Raw genomic sequence first — 21,713 nt, 5'->3', positions numbered from 1 at the left:
CTAAAAATTCTGTTACTTAGGTCATCTTTTAAAAACTACCTTGGGGTCATTGCCTCAGGCCTGCCTCCACTCTATTGGGGGAGGGTTCTGTTAAAGCTACTGTTTAGCTACATTAAAGTTATGAAGGATTATTGAAGTTTGTATGTTATCACATTTACCTCTTGTAAGTACTTTTTAGAGATCTGGCAGATCCTTGTCTGCATTGTACACTGGGCACAAAGTATTGAACAGTTTATTACTCCTATGTAAAAATAAAAAATATCCAAAGTTATTAAATTAAGATTAATAAATAGATATTTTATGAAAGCATCTTGATTATCCCATAGTTGTTGTAATGTAGGTCATTAACCCTGGCTACAAATTACATCAACAGATCAATCGCTTACGACAGCAGCACCCGTATCCAGGAAATTTTGGCTTAACTTAAGTATGGTGAGCAGGAGTGGAAATGCTTTATCTGTCTTTATTTACAGTCCAATGTGATGAAAAGATAACAACTTGCCATTTTTTTGAATCACTGCAGAGTTTGGTACGTCTTTGCAAGCCGTGCATGGCTCTCCCAGAGTTTAAGTATTTGATTTAGACAAGGTGTTTTGGCTAAAACCAGTTAAGAGTATTATCATTTACACCATAATCATCACTATCATCTGACCCCTGCCAAAAAGAATCAGAAACAGCCATCGCATTAGAGGTTAGTATGATAAAAGTGGTCAAAACCTTTGTTTATGGCCCCGAGGAGATTTTACCAAACTGTAAGTGGTTTATAATAAGAGATAGGTTTCCCGTCTGTGTTAAAATGTCCCGTTTTGGGTTTTGTATTTTTTTAAGTAGTGTATCATATCAATAAAGGTAATGTACTTTTGTTTAGTAGTTTTTGAAATTGCCTGACTAAACATACCCCAGACCTCTCCCTGTTCAGAGTTCCACTTCATCAATTATTTGATTCTTCATACAAGACAAATCCAGAATGGTAAATGCAGTATCCCACGTAATTACTTGATTTTTGATTATACACTAACTAGGGAAAGTATGGTTCTATTTGATTTGCAGTCAGCTTTCTTAAGTTTGTTCCTGTAATGAAAACTTATCAGTGCAATCCTCAACAGCCCCTCATGCGAGGGGTCAGTATCAGCCAACAGAGTTGATGCCACTGCAAATGCAAAGAAGAATACATTTTAGACAGGGTTAATGTATCAAGGAGCGGGGAGCAAAAACAAAAGCATTACATTGGACCCAGACTAAATTACGTTTGGTTTCAACTGTTATCATTCAGATATTGCAGGCTTGAATCCTGAATATACACTTTTTGATATCTACCATTTTCACAGTGCATCAGCAACAGAGCTAATCCCAATCATAAAAAGCTGGTCAGAGGAAATTTAAAATAACATGGCCTGTATACAATTAATTTTATCAAAAATATGTATTAAAGCTAGTGTTAGGGTCATTGAAGGGCCTGGCCACAGAGCAGTGATCCCCTCTAAAATGACTAAGCGACGTTTTCCTATGCTAGCTGAGACAGAATGATGGAGCAGGGAGAGGCAGGGGTGGGAGAAGCAGAGTTGAGTGTTTTGTCTTGGAGTCTCATACTTATGATAGATTAATATATTATTTGAACATATAATTTTTAATGCATCCCCCCCCCCAAAAAAAAAATCATGATAGGTTTTGAGAGGCAATTAGGAATTAATCTGGAGATCAATTTTCTAAGTGTTTGAATTAGCAATGGGTGAGGAACACGTTTTTGTTTTGTAATACTCGTTTTGGCCTCAAGAGGCTTGGATGCGCCCCAGTCAAAATAGGACTAAAGGCATTCGTTTTTTCTTCCAGGTGTTTTTTAATATGTGCATGCACTAGAAACACAAGTTACACATTTTGTGCGAGTATGGGACATTACTGTCAATTTCTTTCTTTAGCAACGCATGTATTTAAATTTTCCATTGAAAGTAATGTAACGTAACTAGCCAAAACACTCAATAGGTTATGCATGGAGTAATTAAAAAATCACCTAGAAGACATGAATGGTTTCAGGCCTATTCAGACTTTGACAGTGGTGCAAATAACTCTTTGTTTAACCTTTTCTAAACACAGGAGAGACAACTGTTTTTGCAAATGCAAATGTTTTTCTCCATGTTTCTCAGGGCTTGCATACTGTTTTTCTATCAGCCATATCAATTCTGCACGTGAGGGATTTATATTATTTCATCTAAACTGTTGTTTGCACAATAGTTTAAACCAGGCTACTAATGTAATTATTTTTTTCTACAAATATTGAATAGAGCTGAAGTCTATTGTATGTCACACATCATATAAATCAGCATTCTATCTTCCATGATCTGTCCATGCACATTTAGGGTTGTTTAGGTAATTAACAAAACAAAGAATAAATCCCATAACCTTAACAAGAAGGAATGGACCTTCAGGTTGCAGAGTGGCTCTATGGTTAGTAGGGCTGGGCGATATGACTTCAAATCAATATTGTGATTATTTTAAATTGTACCTCTAATACGATCAATTACTTTATGCCCCCTACCACCAGATCGTGATCTTACCACCTCTACCCATGAGGAGCATTACTAAGTGCCAGTCAACGATTCTGCTCATCTGCTCTTTCTGAATCATTCACATGTAGAACTGACCTATATCGTAACCTGCTGAATTCAAATTTAAATTTAAAAAAGGGCGTAGCTTTTTCTGCAACTTTTAATTTAAAACTTCTCGTTGCTTCATAATTTGCTGGAAGAATTTCTCTTCTGTTTGCAGGAGTGTGTGTGTCAGTTGCTCTTCACACATTGAGTAATTCATCGATGATGTCGGATTACAAATCCAGATCGTTCTGGTCGCTTTTACTCTGATGTCCTGGCTGTGCGTATCACATTATGCATTGTGTTGTGCCTAGCAGGTGACCTGCATTCGTAGAGAATGTTGGACTTTTTTCGAGGTGTTTAAAGTCTCCTAAACTATAGACAGACTCAAACAAACACACAGTAGTCTTCCTAGTCCTGTATGTATCCTAATAACTTCCTATAAGTGTTTTTATTGTTAACTTGTCAATGTGAGGACGGCACAGTACAAGGTACCCGGACCATAGCAGCAAAAGGTATGGAAAAGAGACCTGACAGTTCGTGAATGCACACATTGGGTATAGTATTAACCAAATTAACCGACCTCATCAAGATTAGGTCAGTTAGAGGTTATAAATGTCATTTCGATACATTTTTGGTTAATTGCCCAGCCCAGAGTATAATTTCCCTCAAGTGCCCTTGTGGTTTTCCTCAATGGTCCTTTGACCTGACCTTGCAGGCAAGTGACCTATAAACTCTAAACTCTCTGCAGGTCTGAATGTTTCTCTGCTTGTACGTGTCAGCCCTGTTATATACTGGCAACATTTCAGTATATGTAGCTGGGACAATCTCGTCCTTTGCATTTATCCATAATAATGGATGGATGAGATGGATTAAGAAAATGGACAGAGTAAAAAACTGGAATTTAAAAATGTTGAAGGTTCACAGTACCAGTTAGAAACTTTTGGATCTGACCATATTAGTTTTCCCCCAGTACTTGATATAAAAGTAAAACAATGCTGTGACTAACCCTAACCCTTACATATCACATTTGGATACCGATTTAAAAACGTTCATGCCTATGTATTATTAGATGTGTTAAGATGGTACCTCAAGTAACATCTGCCAAACATACTGTACCTCGAACTGTGTTAAAGATATACCCAATAGAAAAGAAAGATATAAATCAAATTCTTGATTTCAGCCACACCCATATCACCACCAACCACTTCATTTAAAGTTCCATATTATTATTAATTTTTTTAGCAAAAGTGAACACATAAAGGACACGTGGGGAAAGGGACCATGGCGGATTAACAAGGACAGTAATCTGGAAGTAAAAGAAAATGAGATAGACAGAGGAACAAGAATAGAGCTTGATTCCAAAAGTCCAGGCTGGGGTAAACTGTAAGTCCGTTAAGTCACCATATTGGTGTCAGTATTGTGATTCCCACCCCAATGCACAATGCCACTTGAATGCCACAACTGCTTTGCTGTCCTTTTTGTAGTGAACTCATTTGGTGAAGGCCGCCACCACAGCCCATACCAGCTCATTGGTGTTAGCCTTCATGCTCTCCCCCTCGGGCTCCAGCTCCAACAGATTCCGCACTCTCTTCATGGCCAGGTCATATTGGTCGTCTAGCAGCGGGGCAAAGGCATTTTCCAGGACATCGGAGGAATGAGCTAAGAAGATGAGTGCGAGCATCCGCTTGTCCATTCGATGAGGGTCATTCACCCACTTGTCCAGTACAGCCTCCTGGACCTTCTTGATAAGGCGCTGCTTGATGTTGTTGTTGGTCAGAGGATGTGTGGTCATATCAAAAAGCAGAAAGTTCTGCTTCTCGGTAGTGAGGACACCCTTCTCCACCAGGTTTTTGGCCAGCCGTTCACGGACGTTCCTCAGTTGATAATGAAGCTTCAGGGGGTTCCACGTCTCTCCTAAAGATGAGCATATGGAAACATGTGAAAGTCAATGATGTTACAACATGCTTATGACAAAGGCTGAAGTGTGGAACTCAATTTGAAACTGCATTTACATTAGAGAAAAGTGCAAACCCATATCCCTATATCGTATTTAAGAAGCCAACAGTTGAGACAGGGCCAAAGTGATAACAAACATACACATGGTGTTTTTAAAGCCGTGGATATGCCGCCACATTCGGTTCAAACGCAGGTTTTAAAACAAACACAGAAAGTAATAAAGCACAAAATAGAGTCGCCATTCTTCTCCAACAGAGCTGTACTATGCAAACAATGTCAACCAAAATTGCATGACAATACAGTGAATCACACACAAGAGGCTTCTGTTCAGATGTGTTGTTGTGAACACATCTGAACAGAGAACTAACCGCTGTGTTGTGTATGTGTAAGTCAACCTCCAGAGTAAGTCCGTACCCAATTCTCCGGACATCCTCCAGAGGTCTGGTCTAAAAACAGCTTAAGAATGACAGCCATTGTAAACTTATTACTTGGAAATCTCTTCAAACATTTACACCTGAGCCCTCAGTCATTGTCTTAGGGACTTTGAAAGCCCAGAAAGATTATGTTTTTATCATTTTTGGCAGGGAGGCATATTTTGACAAAAACACTGGCCCTATAATAAGTTTCATTCCTTGATTAATTCTTAGTGCTTGTAAATCCCAAGTATAATTTGGTGACAACCATCTTTTTGACGAAAAAGCAAATTAGTTTTAGTCACATTTAGTCATTTTTATCCTTCTTAGTTTTAGTCTAGTTTTCATCGACGAAAACTAATTCCATTTTAGTCTAGTTTTAGTCGACGAAAACAAATTCCATTTTAGTCACGTTTAATAACAAAAACATATAGCTGCAGCCTAATAGCTTAAAAATATATATTTAGTTTTAAATGTGAAAACAAAAAGTGAGAGCAGGTCAGACTGGAGGCGAACACAGATACTGCAGCTCGGTACAAACCAACTGCAGCTTCTGCTCTGATCAAGAAGCTGCGGTGCTGATCTCTGATCAGCTGAGACCAGAGAAACTCTGTGTTTTCACTGTTTCCATAGTTAAGAAGCAGTTGGTCACTGAGAGGCTGCTCCACGAGAACGCTCTCTGCTTTCACTGTGTCTGTCTGAGCGACTGCGCGAGGCGGAGCTACGGGTCGGTGCGCTATCTGGACACACACACACACACACACACACACACACACACACACACACACACACACACACACACACACACACACACACACACACACACACACACACACACACACACACACACACACACACACACACACACACACACACACACACACACACACACACACACACACACACACACACACACACACACACACACACACACACACACACACACACACACACACACACACACACACACACACACCAGCCTGATACGATGACGTTTTAAAAATTATTGTGACTTAGTCAACCACGAACATTTTCGTCTCGTCAACGAAAGTTAAAATAGATTTAGTCATAGTTTTTATTTTCAAAGATCCATTTTCGTTACGTCTTCGTCTCGTCTTAGTCATGGAAAATAGTTTTAATATAGTTGCAATGGAAAATAGTTTTCGTCAATGAAATTAACACTGCCGCCCACAACATTTGAAGTCGGGAAGTTCGGTCTGGAGTCGCTCCGTTGGGGAGAAATTATGCCCGGGAGAAATTATAATCGACCGGTCCTATCAGATTGTCAGGGCGGGCTTTATACGCTAATCCCTAGCGCGCCGGCACTTGGCGGTTCACACCGGGCGCGTTAGCGACGCAGAATCGCCGCTGTTATCAGCCTGCAGTATAAACGGCATTTAATTAAATTTTTTTCAAGCATATACTTAATTGTTTCTCCAAAATTAACTGCATCAGCTTTCCAACATGTGTCCTTTTTAGTCTTTTCTTTATACAACATGTTCCGAGGATCATACAACTCACTGTACTTCTCCACTTCAATTATTAATTTAATGTCATCCATGTTGAAGAACTTTAACGCAGCTGTTTGCTGCGTTAAATGTCGGGTGTCGTAGGTAAATTACCTATTCTCCACTCAAACCTATGTGGAGAATACGTAGCCCCCCCTCTCTCTCTTTTTATCTTTATGACTGCTTGTGTGGCTGTAGTGGATGGGCAGATGGGGACATTTAATAATGTGGTCGGTAAAAGTGGTAAAATTAAAACTGGTTAAAAAGGTGAATACAAAGTATGGGATGCATATTTGATCATTTATATCATATAAAATATGTCGTCAATATCGTTTAAAATCATTTCAGTGTTTTTCCTGTCGCGATACGCTCGCGTCAAGCGAAAAAAATAGACTCAACGTCAAACAATCACTGCACGGCGCGAGGCAGTGCAACGCTACGCTTCAGCGTCCGGTGTGTTCAGCACAACGATTTAACATGGGAGTGGATGGGAGCCAGAGGATTGGCGCGTTGCTTCCGCGTCCGCGTCGGATGTGAACCCGTTGTTAGGCTGCGAAAACATCCATCAGAGAGCTAGCAGAAACATTCGGAGCGGCCAAATCAACAGTTTGGTACTTTCTGTGAAAAAGGAACGCACTGGTGACCTCAGCGACACAAAAAGGCCTGGATGTCCATGAAGACAATAGCAGTTTGATGATCACAGTTTCTTTTCCATGGTAAAGAATAACTCCTTCACAACATCTAGTGTGGTGAAGAAGACTCTCCAGGAAGTAGGCGTATTATTATCCGAGTCTACCATAAAGAGAAGACATCACAAGAGCAAATGCAGAGGGTTCACGACAAGGTGCAAACCATTCACAGGCCTCAAGAATAGAAAGGCCAGATTAGAGTTTGCCAAAACACATCTAAAAAAGCCAGCCAAGTTCTCAAACAGCTTTCTTTGGATCGATGAAACTAAGATCATCCTGTACCAGAATGATGGCAAGAGAAAAGTTTGGAGAAGGCTTGTAACGGCTCATGATCCGAAGCACACCACATCACTTGTAAAGCATGGTGGAGTCTAGGGCTGCCACTAATGACTTTTTCTATTGATTAATCTGTTGACTATTTCTTTACGATTAATTTTCCTACCAAAAAATCAAATTGATCATTTCATTACCGAAGCGCCGCGCAGCGCCAAGGAAAGCCAGGCGCCTCCTATCCACCCCCCTGTTAAACTTTTTGCGGTTCACATGGGCTGCAATGCTCCTCGCGCCCTACATCGATGGTTTCGGCGTTGAGTCTGTCGAGTTCGCCTAACACAATACGGGTTACATACAACAACAAGCGGAGAAAAGCAGAATCGCGGGCTAACTGCGCAGAGCGGCACAGCGTTTCTGCGTCCGGTGTAAACCAGGCGTCACGTTGTTATATTGAAGAGCATTATTATGATGAATTGAAATAAAACGTTTTAGAAATCGAAAAGGTCAATTCATAAAACAAAAAAAAGATGCGATTTAAAATATCGATGTCGATGCATTTTCAGCGTCGACCTCTTTGATGACAGTCTTATCGCTGCAGCCCTAGTGGAGACAGTGTGATGGCACAGGCATGCATGGCTTCCAATGGCACTGGCTCACTAGTGTTTATAGATGATATAACAGTAGATGCAAGAATTGTGAAGTACGGAATTTTTTGCAATTCCTAAACCATTCCGCCAATTTTGATGTAAATACTCTAAAATTAAAGCTGAACGTTTGCACTTCAAAAGCAGCTAGATTATTTTATTTAAAATCCATTGTGGTAGCATACAGGGCCAAAATTATGAAAATGTTGTCGCTTTCCAAATATTTAAGATACGATTAGGGCTGAACGATTTGGGGAAATAATCTAATTGCGATTTTTCCCCCCAAAATTGCGATTGCGATTTAATATGCGATTTTTTTCTCCCAAAAAAAACATAATGAATGATTTAAATATGACCAACACAATATAAGATACATTTACTGTACAATATTCTTTCCCACATTTTTATTTAACTGCTCATTACAGCAACAAGAAAAACAAATCAGTGTGCATTTAAGTAATTTAATCAAAGTCATTGTAAGTATAAACACAAGGATTGCACTTTTTTTTTTATCGTAGGTGTCTTACTGCTCCTAAGTCAGTAACATTTCCAGTGTTGGGAAGTTTGAAAACGTATTCCGTTACAGGCCCAACTAATTTGAGTAACGTATTCTGAATACTTGGATTACTTCCACATTGAATTTATTTTTATAAGTGTAGGAATGCGGCGTTGTTATAGTCAGTGGAGCAGCAGCAGTTTAAGCTCTGTGTCCGCGGATGCGGCGGGCCAGCTGGATGCACCTTGCGGATCAGCAGCTCCGTAGATTCCCGTTCATGTCCGGGTGGTCGTGCAGCGGAATGGAGGAGCCAGGCCACAGCAGGAACACCCCCATGCTGAACACCACCGTCTCGCAGATGTGCATGTATGTGACCGGGGGGCTCTGGAGCCCCGCCGCCCCGGAGCACGGCTTGCTTTTCCGCGGAGTGATTTTCAGGTCCGCCGCCCGCACCACGGTCAGCGGCGTCATGAGCTCGCTCTGTGAGTCCGCCACGTCGGCCGAAGACTTTAGAACCCTGTAGGTGATGCAGGCTTGCTTCGCTATCTTCTGGATCAGAGGAGTTTTGTGGTCCCGCGGCACTCTTGCTGCGGGTGAGGACAGCAGCCCAGAGCCCTACTCTCTTTCGCACGTTTTAATCGCGCACGCTGCGATTGGAAAATCACGTTTTATCAAATCGCGATTTTATCGCAAATGCAATTAATCGTTAAGCCCTAGATACGATTAAGATACGTTTATTTATACCAACAACATGCACAGACATGCACAACACACTCATGCAATGATAAGTAAATTTATCCTCTGCATTTAACCCATCTGGTGCAGGACACAGAGCAGTGAGTAGCCATGTACAGCTCCCGGGGAGCAGATGTTGGGGGAGTAGGGTGCCTTGCTCAGGGGCACTAGACAGGGTAGGGAGAATTCTCTTGTATTTGGACAGATCAATCCAGGTTCGTCTTTTGTTGTCTCTCCGTGGAGTCGAACCAGAGACGAACCAGAGACCTTTTCTGCCCATAGTCCAAGTTTCTGCCACTAGACCTAACTGAAAGTTAAGTAAAAAATACACTGTACAAATACAAGAAGGCAGCATGGACCTGTTTTTTTTCTAGATTAATGCACAGATACACCACCAGAATAAGGCTGCGATGCACATGAACTCACCACTGAGCAGTTCGATCCAGCTCTGCACAGTTTCTGGTGGTTGGGTGTCTTTGATGTGTTTCAGGGCTTCATCCAGTAGCACGTCACCTGTTGGAGCATCTGACTTACAAATTACCTGCGAATGATGATAGACAGTTACAAAGTGTAGTAATCAGAGGACAGCTGCTGAAATCCTTGCTATATTTATCAAGGATCCGCTCACATCACTGACTGATATTCACACCATACACTGCTGATTTGTATATTATGTGCTATGAAGTTCATTTACTCAACTAGATGTCTATCTATAATTAACTTTCTTGATGTTGGTCGAGATCTTCTTGATTGTTCAACTGTTGGTCTGTAAAATGAGAAACCAGTGAACAATGCCCAACATTTTCCCTGACGCCTGAAGGGGATATATTATGCCCATTTTACCACAGTTGATATGGTTCCTTGGGGTCTTAATGAAATGTCTGTAAAAAAAATGGTCAAAATACCACAAGGATCATTTAAAACAGCAGCCTTTTTACACTGTCTAAAACAGCCCTCCTCAGATTGACCTGTTTTGGGGGGCTATGCCATGTAGACTGACTGTGACCACAATTATGGTCGTAATCCCATTCGACGCACTCTAGCGAAAAGTTCTGACATAGAGGAACCACAACCAATCGTGGGAGTTGTTTTTTTGCAGAGTTTTTCGGACGGTAGACATGGCAGATACCAAAATTATTTGGTAGCGGACATATTTTCATAATATGTCCGCTTTAAAATGTCTAATTTTGTTCAACCAATAGTCCAAAACCTAGAGTTGTTCACTTCACAATGCAAATCTCTTAACATAGGGCATTGCAACCTGATAAACAGGACGTTGTTGTGCTTGATTAAAATACAAGATCGGTTGTCCATTGACTGTAGTCCTTAAAATAATCAAATGGAAAATGTCTTTCCCAAAGCAGATTTATTCACACTCTTTCACTCTGCAATTTAATTTTGTGTAACCCATAATGATGATAGGATATGCAAGTTACAAGCTAAAATGTGTATGGGTTGTTGTTACAAGTCAGTTGCAGAGTGAAAGAGTGAATGAATTTGCTTTGATTAAGTCATTTTTATGCTTGACACGCTCAAGCCCTAGCCCGCATTTGTTAGGAGGTGGCAAAAAAAACTTCTCTGAGCAATTTATCTATTAAAAGCATAAGCAGAAAAAATGTCCTACCTTCCTGGCCAGCAGACTTTTCCTCCTCATGCCACACGTCTCCAGCTGGAGGCGTCCTCTCAGGGCCAGTTCAATCAGCATGCATCCTCGCAAACCGGATGAAATGCAGTCATTCCAGAACGAGGTGTAGCCCTACATTGTGGAAACACACACCAGGACACGGTTTATCAGTTCCAATGAAATTACACTCAAACAGCCAGAAGTATTTCTGATGGTAATGCGTATTGCCCTGGTGAGTCAAATCAGAGCAAACACAGAAAGTAACAACATAAAGTGCTTTCAGTCACAAATACGTGTAGAACCCTCAGCGGAAACAATATTAACACTGCTAGCATTACATTAGGACAGCGGTCGGCAACCTGCGGCTCCGGAGCCGCATGCAGCTCTTCAGCACCTCTGCAGTGGCTCCCTGTACAGTGCATGTTGCGCATATTTTTCGCGAACGGTGAACTTAACGAATCAGTTCTTTGATATGATGAACGTGAGTGAACGTCACGTTCACGTTCATTTTTTAAATAATCATCGTATCAGGCCATCATGAAATACCAGGAGCGGGTGAATGTGTGTGTGTGTGTGTATGTGTGTGTGTGTGTGTACGCGCTCCCAGATAGCCATCACACACAGAGCCTGGGCTCCGCCCCCCGCCCTGAGCCCCGCTCACTCGCTCAGAGAGACACATTGAGAGTGACTGACCGGCTGCTTCTCAACAGTGGAAAACAACGAGTTTCTCTGGTCTCAGCTGATCAGTGATCAGCGCCTAAGCTTCTTGATCAGAGCAGAAGCTGCAGGTGGTTTGTACCGATCTGCAGTTTCTGTGTTGGCCTCCAGTCTGACCTGCTCTCACGTTTTGTTTTAATATTTCAGCATCTAAAATATGCGTCACATCCTATTACGTCCCGGCGCTCTTCCCTGCAGGTCGCTAATCTATAGTTCTGACCCCCGGCCTCGGTAAACTAATCATGGATAAATCCCAGCAAAGAAAAGTCTGGGAGGGAAATAGAGTTTAATTCTTCGTGGACAGATTACTTTGCTTTCACTGCCACCAATGCTGTCTTACTATATGTATGTTTGATATCTGGCGAGGAATTAGCAAACAATAAGAAACGTAATGTTGTAAGATATTTCCAGAGCAAGCATACAGCATCTGCTGAAAAGTACCAAGCTGGAGATGAGCAAAAAAAGCTGAGTTCTGTGTTTAATTTATTCAAAAGTAGGCCCACACATGTATTTTGTTCTCCAATTCATAAGAGTTTGGTGATTTTGTAACAGGTAAAAATAGCAGTTAAATGTCAACAGTTTTTTTTATTGTATTCTATTATTTAATAAATGCAACAAACTATAGTTGTTATATATGGGGAGAGTGTGGCCTAGGGGATAGAGCGGGTGCTCTGCAACAAGAAGGTTGCCGGTTCGAATCCCACTCTATCCCATCTGCATGCCTAAGTGTCCTTGGCAAGATACCTAAGTGTCCTTGGCAAGATACTGAACCCCTAGATGGCCCCTCATAAAATGATGAGTGTTCTAAAAATGTAAGTCGCTTTGGATAAAAGCGTCAGCTAAATGACATGTAATGTAATATATATTGTATAACTATATATATATATATACAACTTTATAACCTGTGTTATCAAATATGTTGTGCGGCTCCAGACAGATTTAATTTGGGGGAAGAGGGGGCGAAATGGCTCTTTCGATAGTAAAGGTTGCCTACCCCTGCATTAGGACATAGCACAAATGTGTTTACTCCTTAGGGATCTGAATACAGACTGGATAATAAATTGAACCGACTACTGCAAATTGGACTACTGTCCATCAGTAAACCAATCAGATGTTGCATCATGCTTGATACTGACAGTATCAGCTTGCAGTCAAAAGGCATTGAGGAAAGATCAATAAAGATAACTATTATTAAAGGACATGACAAACTCATTCCTGATCGGTCACTTAGAGTAAATTCCACAGCTTTGTCAGGAAATGTTTATGAGTCTACATCATAAAGAGATTTTTTGAATAGGCACTTTTAAATGTAAATTGACCTCCCACCTGTTATAAACATGCTTTTTGGTTATTACAAATGCACTTGGTCACCATAGTTTGAGGCAGATGGTCTCAAATCAAATGACAACAAAAACCTCTATAATAGGCTGAAGCTCCATTGATATAGCAGTGCTTTATATTTGAATTAATTAAGATGAACATATAAATATTAGTTTTCACTTTGACTTGTTTCTTTCTTATGATCAGTGTGCACAAATCCTATTCACTGGTGGAGACTATAAGAGTAACTTGATCTGGCTCTTCTGATTATTTAACGTTTCGGTCACGTTGAGCAGGATAATGGATCCACTGTGCGACATTGATCAGCATTACTGGATAGTAACATTAAGACTGCCATCACTTACCCGTCTGTTTTTAGTTTCACTTCCTATTGTTAATCATTTTCTTCCGACTATGTCAACTGCAGCAATACCACAATAAACATCGTCTGTCACAATGCTTAACTGAAAACAACCAACTGTCATTTTATGACACAATAATGCCGATTTTCGCCGGTTGTTGTTAGCGACAGCTAGCATCGGAGCATACACCAATTGCTAACGTTAACTAAAGCTATGTTGGTTGGGAACATTTTAGCTAACGTTAGCCTGGGCAACATCCCATCGTAGTGCATTAATGTTTTTCTTACATTTACAGCGTAACAGACCGGGACTATCTGTCATTACCTCTCGGTCCTTCAGGCCTAACAGCAGCACTTCTTCCATCAAGGTGAGGCGTGTTTCTTTGGAGTCTCCGGGGTCGTCTTCTACCTGCTCGTCACCTCGCCGGGGCTCGTCGTCCTCCTCGGCGGGCGGACGGTCTTTGTCAGCGGCGTTGCGCGAGGCTTCGGTCCGCCTCTGCACGAGGCCCGAACTCCGCTGAGTCAAGGAAGTCATGTCTGCCGGCCGAGTGAGCTGAACCACGACGAAAACAAGACGCCCCGGACGACGCTGCTCGAGATGCTTACTCCTCTTACTTGATGTCAACCATACAGCAGTACCCTTCTGTGTTTTGCAAACAGACTACTGCGGCCTGGGGACCCTGGACATCTGGAGAACTGTCCGTCTTCCCCGACTTGGTCCGCAGCAGTGTAGCGTCAATCTAATATGGCGCCGTGTGGTTGCTGTTGTACCGAACTTATCCAGCAGGTAGAAGCCGAGATAACCTGAATATCAATCACGTTTAACCTTCACCAACAATAGGTCAGTATATGTCAAAATATATTACTAGAGTTACAATATTATATAAGATAATATATGATTAATGATTATATGATTAATAACAATTAATGTGCTAACAATGTTTACAGCATCTTATCAACATAGTGTCAATCTGCAGTAGACTCTAAGTAGGAAAACCCTGTCTGAATCAATGGGTTACTTCAACAGGTATATTTAATAACAATGATTAATTAATAACGATATATTTTTTTATAATAGTTGTACTATACTGCCTATAGTATTCACAATACTCACACAACTGCTCAGCTAACCATACTGTACTTCTCTGAAAGCTTTCTGAGGTTTTGAGAATCTTTTTCGGGAATTAATGTATTTGATGGTGCTGACAGAATTAAAAAAAAATAGCTCTTTAAAAAAAGTTAACATTCAAGTGACTACTCTCAGACAATACCCCAGCGTCTTTGCACCATTTATTCAGTGGAGTTTCTCCTGAGCACAACACACCTGCTTAACGATCAGATAATTAAACATGAGAAAAGGCCTACTATTCCTTAGGTGGATGTAATGCCCTTCAATGTATTTTAACTTGGAGGTATGAAAAGTCATTTTCAAGTTTGCTTACTTGTACTTATTTGTATATCTGTTGATCCACTTTGACAAGGCTATGTACCTCATGTTTCTCCTTATTGTCCATCAAATTAGGCAGATAGTTTTTAACATGGGCAATATCTTTTTGATGTAAGTGTTTGAGGCAAGCTTGTGTTTCAAGTTTTTGGCTGTGTTTCGCATAATAACATACTACACAAACAAGCATTTATCGCTGTATTTCACACCAGGCACAAAATAGAGTACACTGTAAAAAACGTATTTGATAAGCAGAAAACACATATAGTCTCGAAGGGGCTAAGTGTAACTCCAGGCCTTCAGCCCTCCCCAAGCCATTGACAAGCAACAGAACTGAAACTTTTCATATAAGATGTACAGACATTCCTGATTGATCATGGCTGAAATAAGCTAAGAGTTGCCAGCTTTGCCCAGTAATCCAGCCTTGTATGTGATAGGGTGGTGGCAGATGCAATAAGCAGTGAAGCAAAAGCTTAACCAGTGAAAAAAACCTAGTACCACCATTGGCACTCAGGCTAATTAAACAAAAGAATGTTAACAATCCAACTCATGTACCAAAACTAAACTGACCCATCTACACACTGAACCAAAAGGACAACTATACTGGGTTATCAGCCTGAATACACACAACACATAACAGTAAACACATTAACATTAATCAACAAAAGATGCAGAACCATTACCTGGTCTATAACTTGAAATAAATATCTAATCATGAAAGCAAAAAATAAACACTACACTTAATACTACTGAAATACAATGTGTATATCAAAATGACTCAAATCCCCTTTTGATGTTGCATTTGGTGCAGCATCATTTGCTCGTCCTGTATTTATATTCAATGCTTCCTGGAGTTCATCCTTTAGTTAGATGATGAAGTAAGAAATCCCTTCAGCATTAGTAAAACAAAAGGGAGAAATAAATCAACTTAATACAAAATAAATTAATGTTGAAACTGCAAAAGTGACTAAATGTGTGCAATATTTAAGTATTGCATTTCTAACAGAAATAAAGTATGTTATGGGGAAAGAATAATGTGTCATCATCATTTAAGTGTGTGTGCGTGTGTGCACGCCTGCAATGTCACGTATGTGCGGTTCATTATATAACGTTTTGGGGGCGGCTGTGGCTCAGGAGATTTAGAGATCGTTCCCAGTCTCCCCCATTCCATATGCAGACATGCCCTTGGGCAAGATGATGAACCCAAAATGTCCCCCGAATTGCTGTGGCTTAATGACTGCTCCTTAAGTGCAATGTAGTAAATCAGTGAATTATCAGAGTAGCCTGTCTTTTCGTTCGTTCTGAATAGGGTTGCAAAATTCCGGTAATATACAAAGTCGGATTCATGAACAGCTGCCAATGTGTTCTTAAACCACCAAAGTGTCCTGAGCTGCGCTGTACATTTAGTCGCACTCCTGAAAATGCATAAATAAACGCCCCGCCAGCTTCTTATAAGGGCATGCAACTATAAAGACGTGTGCAGAATCCACAGTCAACGCGAACGCATACACCATGTAGTGCATTTTAAAATACTACTCTCACACGGCAAGCGTGGGTTTGGCTCGAACTTTACATGAGCGACTGTAACCATCACGTCTACAGCCCGTATGCCTAGTGCATTCTGGGTAATGCAGTTCACTTAGTCTGCTCATAACACATGGTCCAGTAAACGCGGACCTTACTTCACCGGTGCAGAGGTGGAGGTTCTGTTGCAGAATGTAAATATGTCCATTCTATTCCACTATGGCTATATCCATGCGATTGAGTTCAGTCCTTTCATATCAACACAATTACGAGAGATCTGCTCTAGCATTATACAAAACGATGATACTTTAGCCTACAACGTGATAATTAAAGCTTTGTGTTTTTTTCTCTTTCTCTTTTAGTAGGGGAGAGCGGGGTAATGTGGGACATTTTTTACATTTGCTCCCCTTTAGGCGAGCTAAACTGATATATCAGTAAAATGTACACATTTCCCATTAAATCAGGATGTGTTCTAGCAATGGAAATGATCAGAATCATTTCCAATGTGCAAGAGATCAGTCATGTGATCTCTTGCACACCCTAGCTTACCTGCACATTGTTTCTCTGTCCAATTGGCAGGGACAGGGATATTGTTTTTCTCTGCGTATTCAAATGGCAGTTCACGGCACTTAACTGGAGCAAGGCCCTGGAACTGGTCAGCTTGTTTCAAGTGTTTGGCAAGCTCCTCCTCCATCTCATCTGTGAATATTCTCTTTACCTCAGCTACTGCACCCCAGGCTACTGATTTTACTTTCCCTTTCTCTTTTTTCTTTATGAATCTTTTGAGGGTTGTCTTGTCAATATTTCTATCCCTTCCAGCTTTTTCTTAAGGACTTCTTTCCTTGCATGACCTCAGCGGCTGCACTCTCCATCTCTGCAAGGGGTGTTTGGCCCCAGGTTGTCTTCCTGGTGTAGTTTCTTGGCATGATGGCTTTTCTACAATGTTTATGACATTAAAAATAAAATATATATAATGTAATATAACACTAAAATATATTTAAGACTAAATTTAACTTGTGCTTCATGGTGGGGTAAAGTGAGACACTGTCCCACTTTACCCCACAGCATTCGTCCCACTTTACCCCGAAGCCACAATTTTAGAAAAACAACATCTTTTATCAATTCAGGCTAATCGTCAGCTAGCATCAATCACATGGTTTTATATGTTGGAAGTTCATCAACATCTATGATATTCGTTAGTTGTTTCTCTTACTCGTCGCCACACGTCGTGAGATATGGTTTTTCCTGTCCTGCTGTCTCGACCAGCTTTCCCGTCTGGAGCTTCCTTGTTCTCCGTGCGCCTTGTCACCAGTGCTACTTGTTAGTGTTCCTGTTTTGTTTTTGTCTTATTTAAAGACTCTTTTTATATTAAATACCTTTTTTCGTTATAACCTCTGCACCCTGGGTCCTTCTCCTTCCCTAAACCGTAACATACCTTCCAGAACTCATTTTATAAAGCTCATGCAGCAAAAGTATGAAGCTACACTTGTCAGGGTTAAAGATGCTCTAAAAGCAACTGAGAACAAGATTGCCCTCAAAACTGATGCTTGGACCAGTGTAGCAACAGAGGCATATGTTGGCATCACATGTCACTTTATAAGTGATGACTGGGACCTCACTAGCCTCTGCCTCACAACCATGCCACTTGAATAGAGACACACTGGAGGGCTCTTCTAAGCAGCTGGGAACATTGCCTCCAAAAAGAGAGCCAGCCTCACTGCAGAGCATGTCAATATGCTCACGTTTCTACATTGCAATTTGAAATGTGTATAAATTGTGTGTTCCCCTGAAGTCATTTTTAATTACTTTCTAACCCTGACTTACACTTACTTTTTTACATTTGAATGTCAGTTATTTTTGAGTTATTTTGCAGATGCAGAGGCTTGATTGCTATTTTGAGTTTCTTTCAAAACTTTATTTGCACTTTCTTCTTTTAAAAGCAACGTTGCCCTTTAATTTGTATTACAATTTTGTTTATTTATTATGACGTTTACATGTTTACAAAACTTGTTACTGAAATACATTTAAAGTTCAAATTCCAACATTTTGAGTCATTATTTAAATTTGCGATGGGAAATAATCGTTAGATTGGTCGATTAATTAAAAAAAATAGTCGATAGACTAATCGATTACCAAAATAATCTTTGTTGCAGCCCAAATCAAAACACAATTATCACAGTCAGTTAAGTATCAACACTTATCCTTATTTCACTGGATATAAAAATGACATTAGTCTTTCCTGAACCAAATGATTAGGTCATTGGCTTCTTGCAATCGACAGACACAACAGCTGACATTATGTAGCAAGGGTTGGTCGAGGCAATAATATATGGTAAGCTAATATTCTGGTAAGGAACGTGTGATTGTACTGCTCCTTAAATACTGCAGAGAAGGGAAGTGGTGAATACTGATTAATACAGAATGAGAAATATGTTGGGGAGTAGGCAGGAGGAGCCAGCAGCACACGCTTCTAGGGAGAGGAGGAAGATTCAAGATGTGGGTAATAGACAGGCCTGGTTGCCCGTCGGAAAGAACTGTTACTGAACTGGGTACACTGAGTGTACAGGTCTAGTCCATGCCAGACACCAGAAGCTCCAACAGACACTGGCTGGAGCGGCTGCAGGGGTATTTAATAATACTGTGGACTTTAATGACAAATTGTCATATGAGTCCTACATGAAGAAATTTAAAATGTTATGTTCTAAATTGTTCACAATCCCCTATGCTGTACTTTATAGTTGATGCAGTACAGGTCTCACACCATGGCGATATGTGTGTGCCTCTGTGGAAGGCCAGAAGGATCTCATGTTAACTTTTCAGTCATCTGAGGTGAAATAAACATTGTGCTTTTGTCACCACAGGACAAAAGCACAATGTACTGTACTGTACTGTAAAGCACTTTGTATACGGAAGGTAGTGTTGAAAGATAATTTTACTGAGCAAGCACAACAATAAAGGGTTCGGAGTTTGGAAGAGCTTGGTTGTTCAGATGATTGACAATTTCTGTTTGACATGGTGAGCACGTAACAAGGATGATCCCTTTAACTGGTTTAATGAAGGGATTGATGAATTAAAGGCTCTGTCTTTGAGAAGACACATCAGGGTGTGAGGCTATGGTGAGGCATTCAAATGTGTTTGGGGGGAACACAAGGACGTGATGCATTTAAGACGTCAGGAGGCAAAGGAAGATGAAAGATTGACCCTAACCCATATTACATCACCTGGCCTGGGTACTCATGGTTGTAGCCCTAAAGATTTTTTCTTTAGTCCAAATAATTCTCTACTTTGAGCTTATCACAATGTTTTGTCACTGGAACTCAGGGGTGTCCAAACTGCAGCCCGCGGGCCATCTGCGGCCCGCCATTCATTTTAAATTAGCCCTAGCATGAAGCCTTGACTAGCCCAATTTCAATTGGAGACTCCAGAGGACCCTTTGTAACCATGGTAACCAACCAGGCTAAAAAGGCTAATTTTACACTCAAAATCATACTTTTATATAAAGGAGACAAAACCGCTCATATGGTTTAAAATTTATACAAATAAATATCTTTCATATTTTAAGCAACATGTAGCAGTCACGACGGGGACGAACACTGACGCACGATGCTCTGGGACCAGCTGGACACTGTTACGCAGTGATTTGCGTGGTGTCTCCTTTCCCCCCCCCCATCAAACAGCACATCAATATTTTAGATATTTCATTGGCTAAACGAACGCCAGTCATCAGAACAATTGGGTGCAATTGGCGAATCCTTTACACGTCAGAAGAGGGGCAGGCTCTTTCCAACAACAAGGTGCCTCGTTGGCTATTGCAAGCTGTGGACAGCCCATGCCAGCCCATGCCAGCTCCGATTGGGTCAAGTCTAGATTGACAGCTCAGTTGAACCAACAGGAGCTGCTACCCAACATTTGGAGAGCTTTGGTTACATAAAAACATAAATTACGAGTGAGAAAGAAGTGTGAAGAAATTGTACATTCTTGATACTTGTTGTTCTGGGTTTGTACCCTTGGGTACCCTTGAACGTACTGAATGTAAATCGCTTTGGATAAAAGCATCAGCTAAATGACTTGTAATTTAATGGATTATGGCCCACTGTATTGTACTTCTCAGTTTAGACAGTAGGTGGCGCCCATCTCACCCCTGACCTGCAAGCTGTCCCTCAGAAGGCTACCACGCCCCCCGCCCTGAGCGACGCGATTGAGGCGCACTGTCAACAGTCCGCTCAAGGGCAGGGGGCGTGGCGGTGTGAGTGGCCCAGACCTTCGAATTTTTTTCTGTATGTGGCCCTCGGGATAAAAAGTTAGGACACCCCTGCTGTAACTGCACATTAGTGAAAGATGGAGGTGTTGTACTGTCTTCCGTGAATAGTGCCCTTTTCACCTTCAAACAACAAGACCAGGTGGAGAGGTTTACATACAAGTATGTGAAAATTATCATGACAGTTCCATTCTTCAATTGGTGCTAAAGAGTTACTCATTGAGTAATACTAGGCTGAAGTCTGCTTCTGCTAGAGGTTTCTTCCAGTTAATGGGGGAGTTCTTCGTCTCCACAGTCGCCAGAGTGGTGCTCATTGTGGGAACTGTGGGTTTCTCTATAATGTTTAAGGTCCTGACCTTATATGATAAGTGCCTTGAGATAATGTATATTATGATTTGGGTTAGGGTTACTAATAATAACAACGAAGATAACAATAGAAATACATTGTTGTTGATTATAGTATTGATGTGATTGGTAACCTTGCAGTGGACTGGGGCGACGCCATGCCGCTGTCAGCTGGAATACAGCGGGGAATGAACAGTATACGGAGGAAGAGGAGCTGGAGGCGGAGTTCAGGATAAAACCGCCGTCTCAACAAAATGTGGACATTTTGTCTCCGCCCTCCGCCTGCAGCCGAATGAAAGCTCATCAGTTTCCCTGACGCGGAGTATCCATCTGCGGAGAAAGAAGAACGTAGAACATTTTAAATGCAGTTCAGCAGAAGTTTCGCTTCTTGGACGTGTTTTCCTGCTATTGATATCTGTTGAATGGAGCTGAAGTCTGGGGACACTTTTCTCCCCAAGCTGCGTCTAAATGCAGCTTTGCGCTACTTTATTATTGCGCGGATTTGACCGCTAAGAAGATTTTATGAGCTGTGTATATGCGTTTTTTGAAGAATTAGTAAACAGCTCGTTTATTTTCATAAAAGAAAAACGGACGACATGGAATATTCCAACTCTGAAGTGGGATCGGGAGCCCTCGGATGAGTGACCATGTAGTTGAAGGTACGACATCCTGTGCTGTCTGTGTTTATCCGCTGCATCTTACTTTCTCACACGGTCTCACACACTGCAACAGATAGTCCCAGTGAGTGAACTGGTGCAGTTAGTTTCGTCCTCTCACTGTGCTCTTGTGACATGGACACAGAAGGATCACGGTGGCTC

General features: G+C 41.2%; 2 protein-coding genes across 4 annotated transcripts in view; one reads left to right on the top strand and one right to left on the bottom strand.

Annotated features, from left to right (window-relative positions):
* Positions 1–443: 443 nt before the first annotated feature.
* Positions 444–14,083, bottom strand: LOC133950823 (Golgi phosphoprotein 3). The gene is made up of 4 exons (XM_062384962.1): positions 13,650–14,083; positions 10,927–11,058; positions 9,729–9,843; positions 444–4,502 (listed from the first exon to the last, which is right to left on the bottom strand). The coding sequence occupies exons 1-4, from the start codon at positions 13,857–13,859 to the stop codon at positions 4,078–4,080; spliced, it is 882 nt and encodes a 293-aa protein (XP_062240946.1). The 5' UTR covers positions 13,860–14,083; the 3' UTR covers positions 444–4,077.
* Positions 14,084–21,207: 7,124 nt separating this feature from the next.
* The window catches only part of pdzd2 (PDZ domain containing 2), a 39,080-nt gene continuing 38,574 nt past the window's right edge, over positions 21,208–21,713 (top strand). For all 3 annotated transcript variants that reach the window (XM_062384958.1, XM_062384957.1, XM_062384959.1), the window contains exon 1: positions 21,208–21,554. The gene's annotated coding sequence lies outside the window, so the exon portion shown is untranslated. The remainder of the gene's footprint in view (positions 21,555–21,713) is intronic.

Source organism: Platichthys flesus, chromosome 3, assembly GCF_949316205.1.
Source record: "Platichthys flesus chromosome 3, fPlaFle2.1, whole genome shotgun sequence".
In the NCBI taxonomy this organism is placed as follows: Eukaryota; Metazoa; Chordata; class Actinopteri; order Pleuronectiformes; family Pleuronectidae; genus Platichthys; species Platichthys flesus.
The sequence above is the reverse complement of the archived record's forward strand: the minus strand, read 5'-3'. Positions and strand labels throughout refer to the sequence as shown.

Coding starts and splice junctions, on each gene's coding strand:
- LOC133950823 (XM_062384962.1), bottom strand. CDS start 13,859: ATGACTTCCTTGACTCAGCGGAGTTCGGGCCTCGTGCAGAGGCGGACC. Junction 11,059..13,649: donor TAGGCCTGAAGGACCGAGAG/GTAATGACAGAT, acceptor TCCACAATGTAG/GGCTACACCTCGTTCTGGAA. Junction 4,503..9,728: donor CTGGATCGAACTGCTCAGTG/GTGAGTTCATGT, acceptor GCTCATCTTTAG/GAGAGACGTGGAACCCCCTG.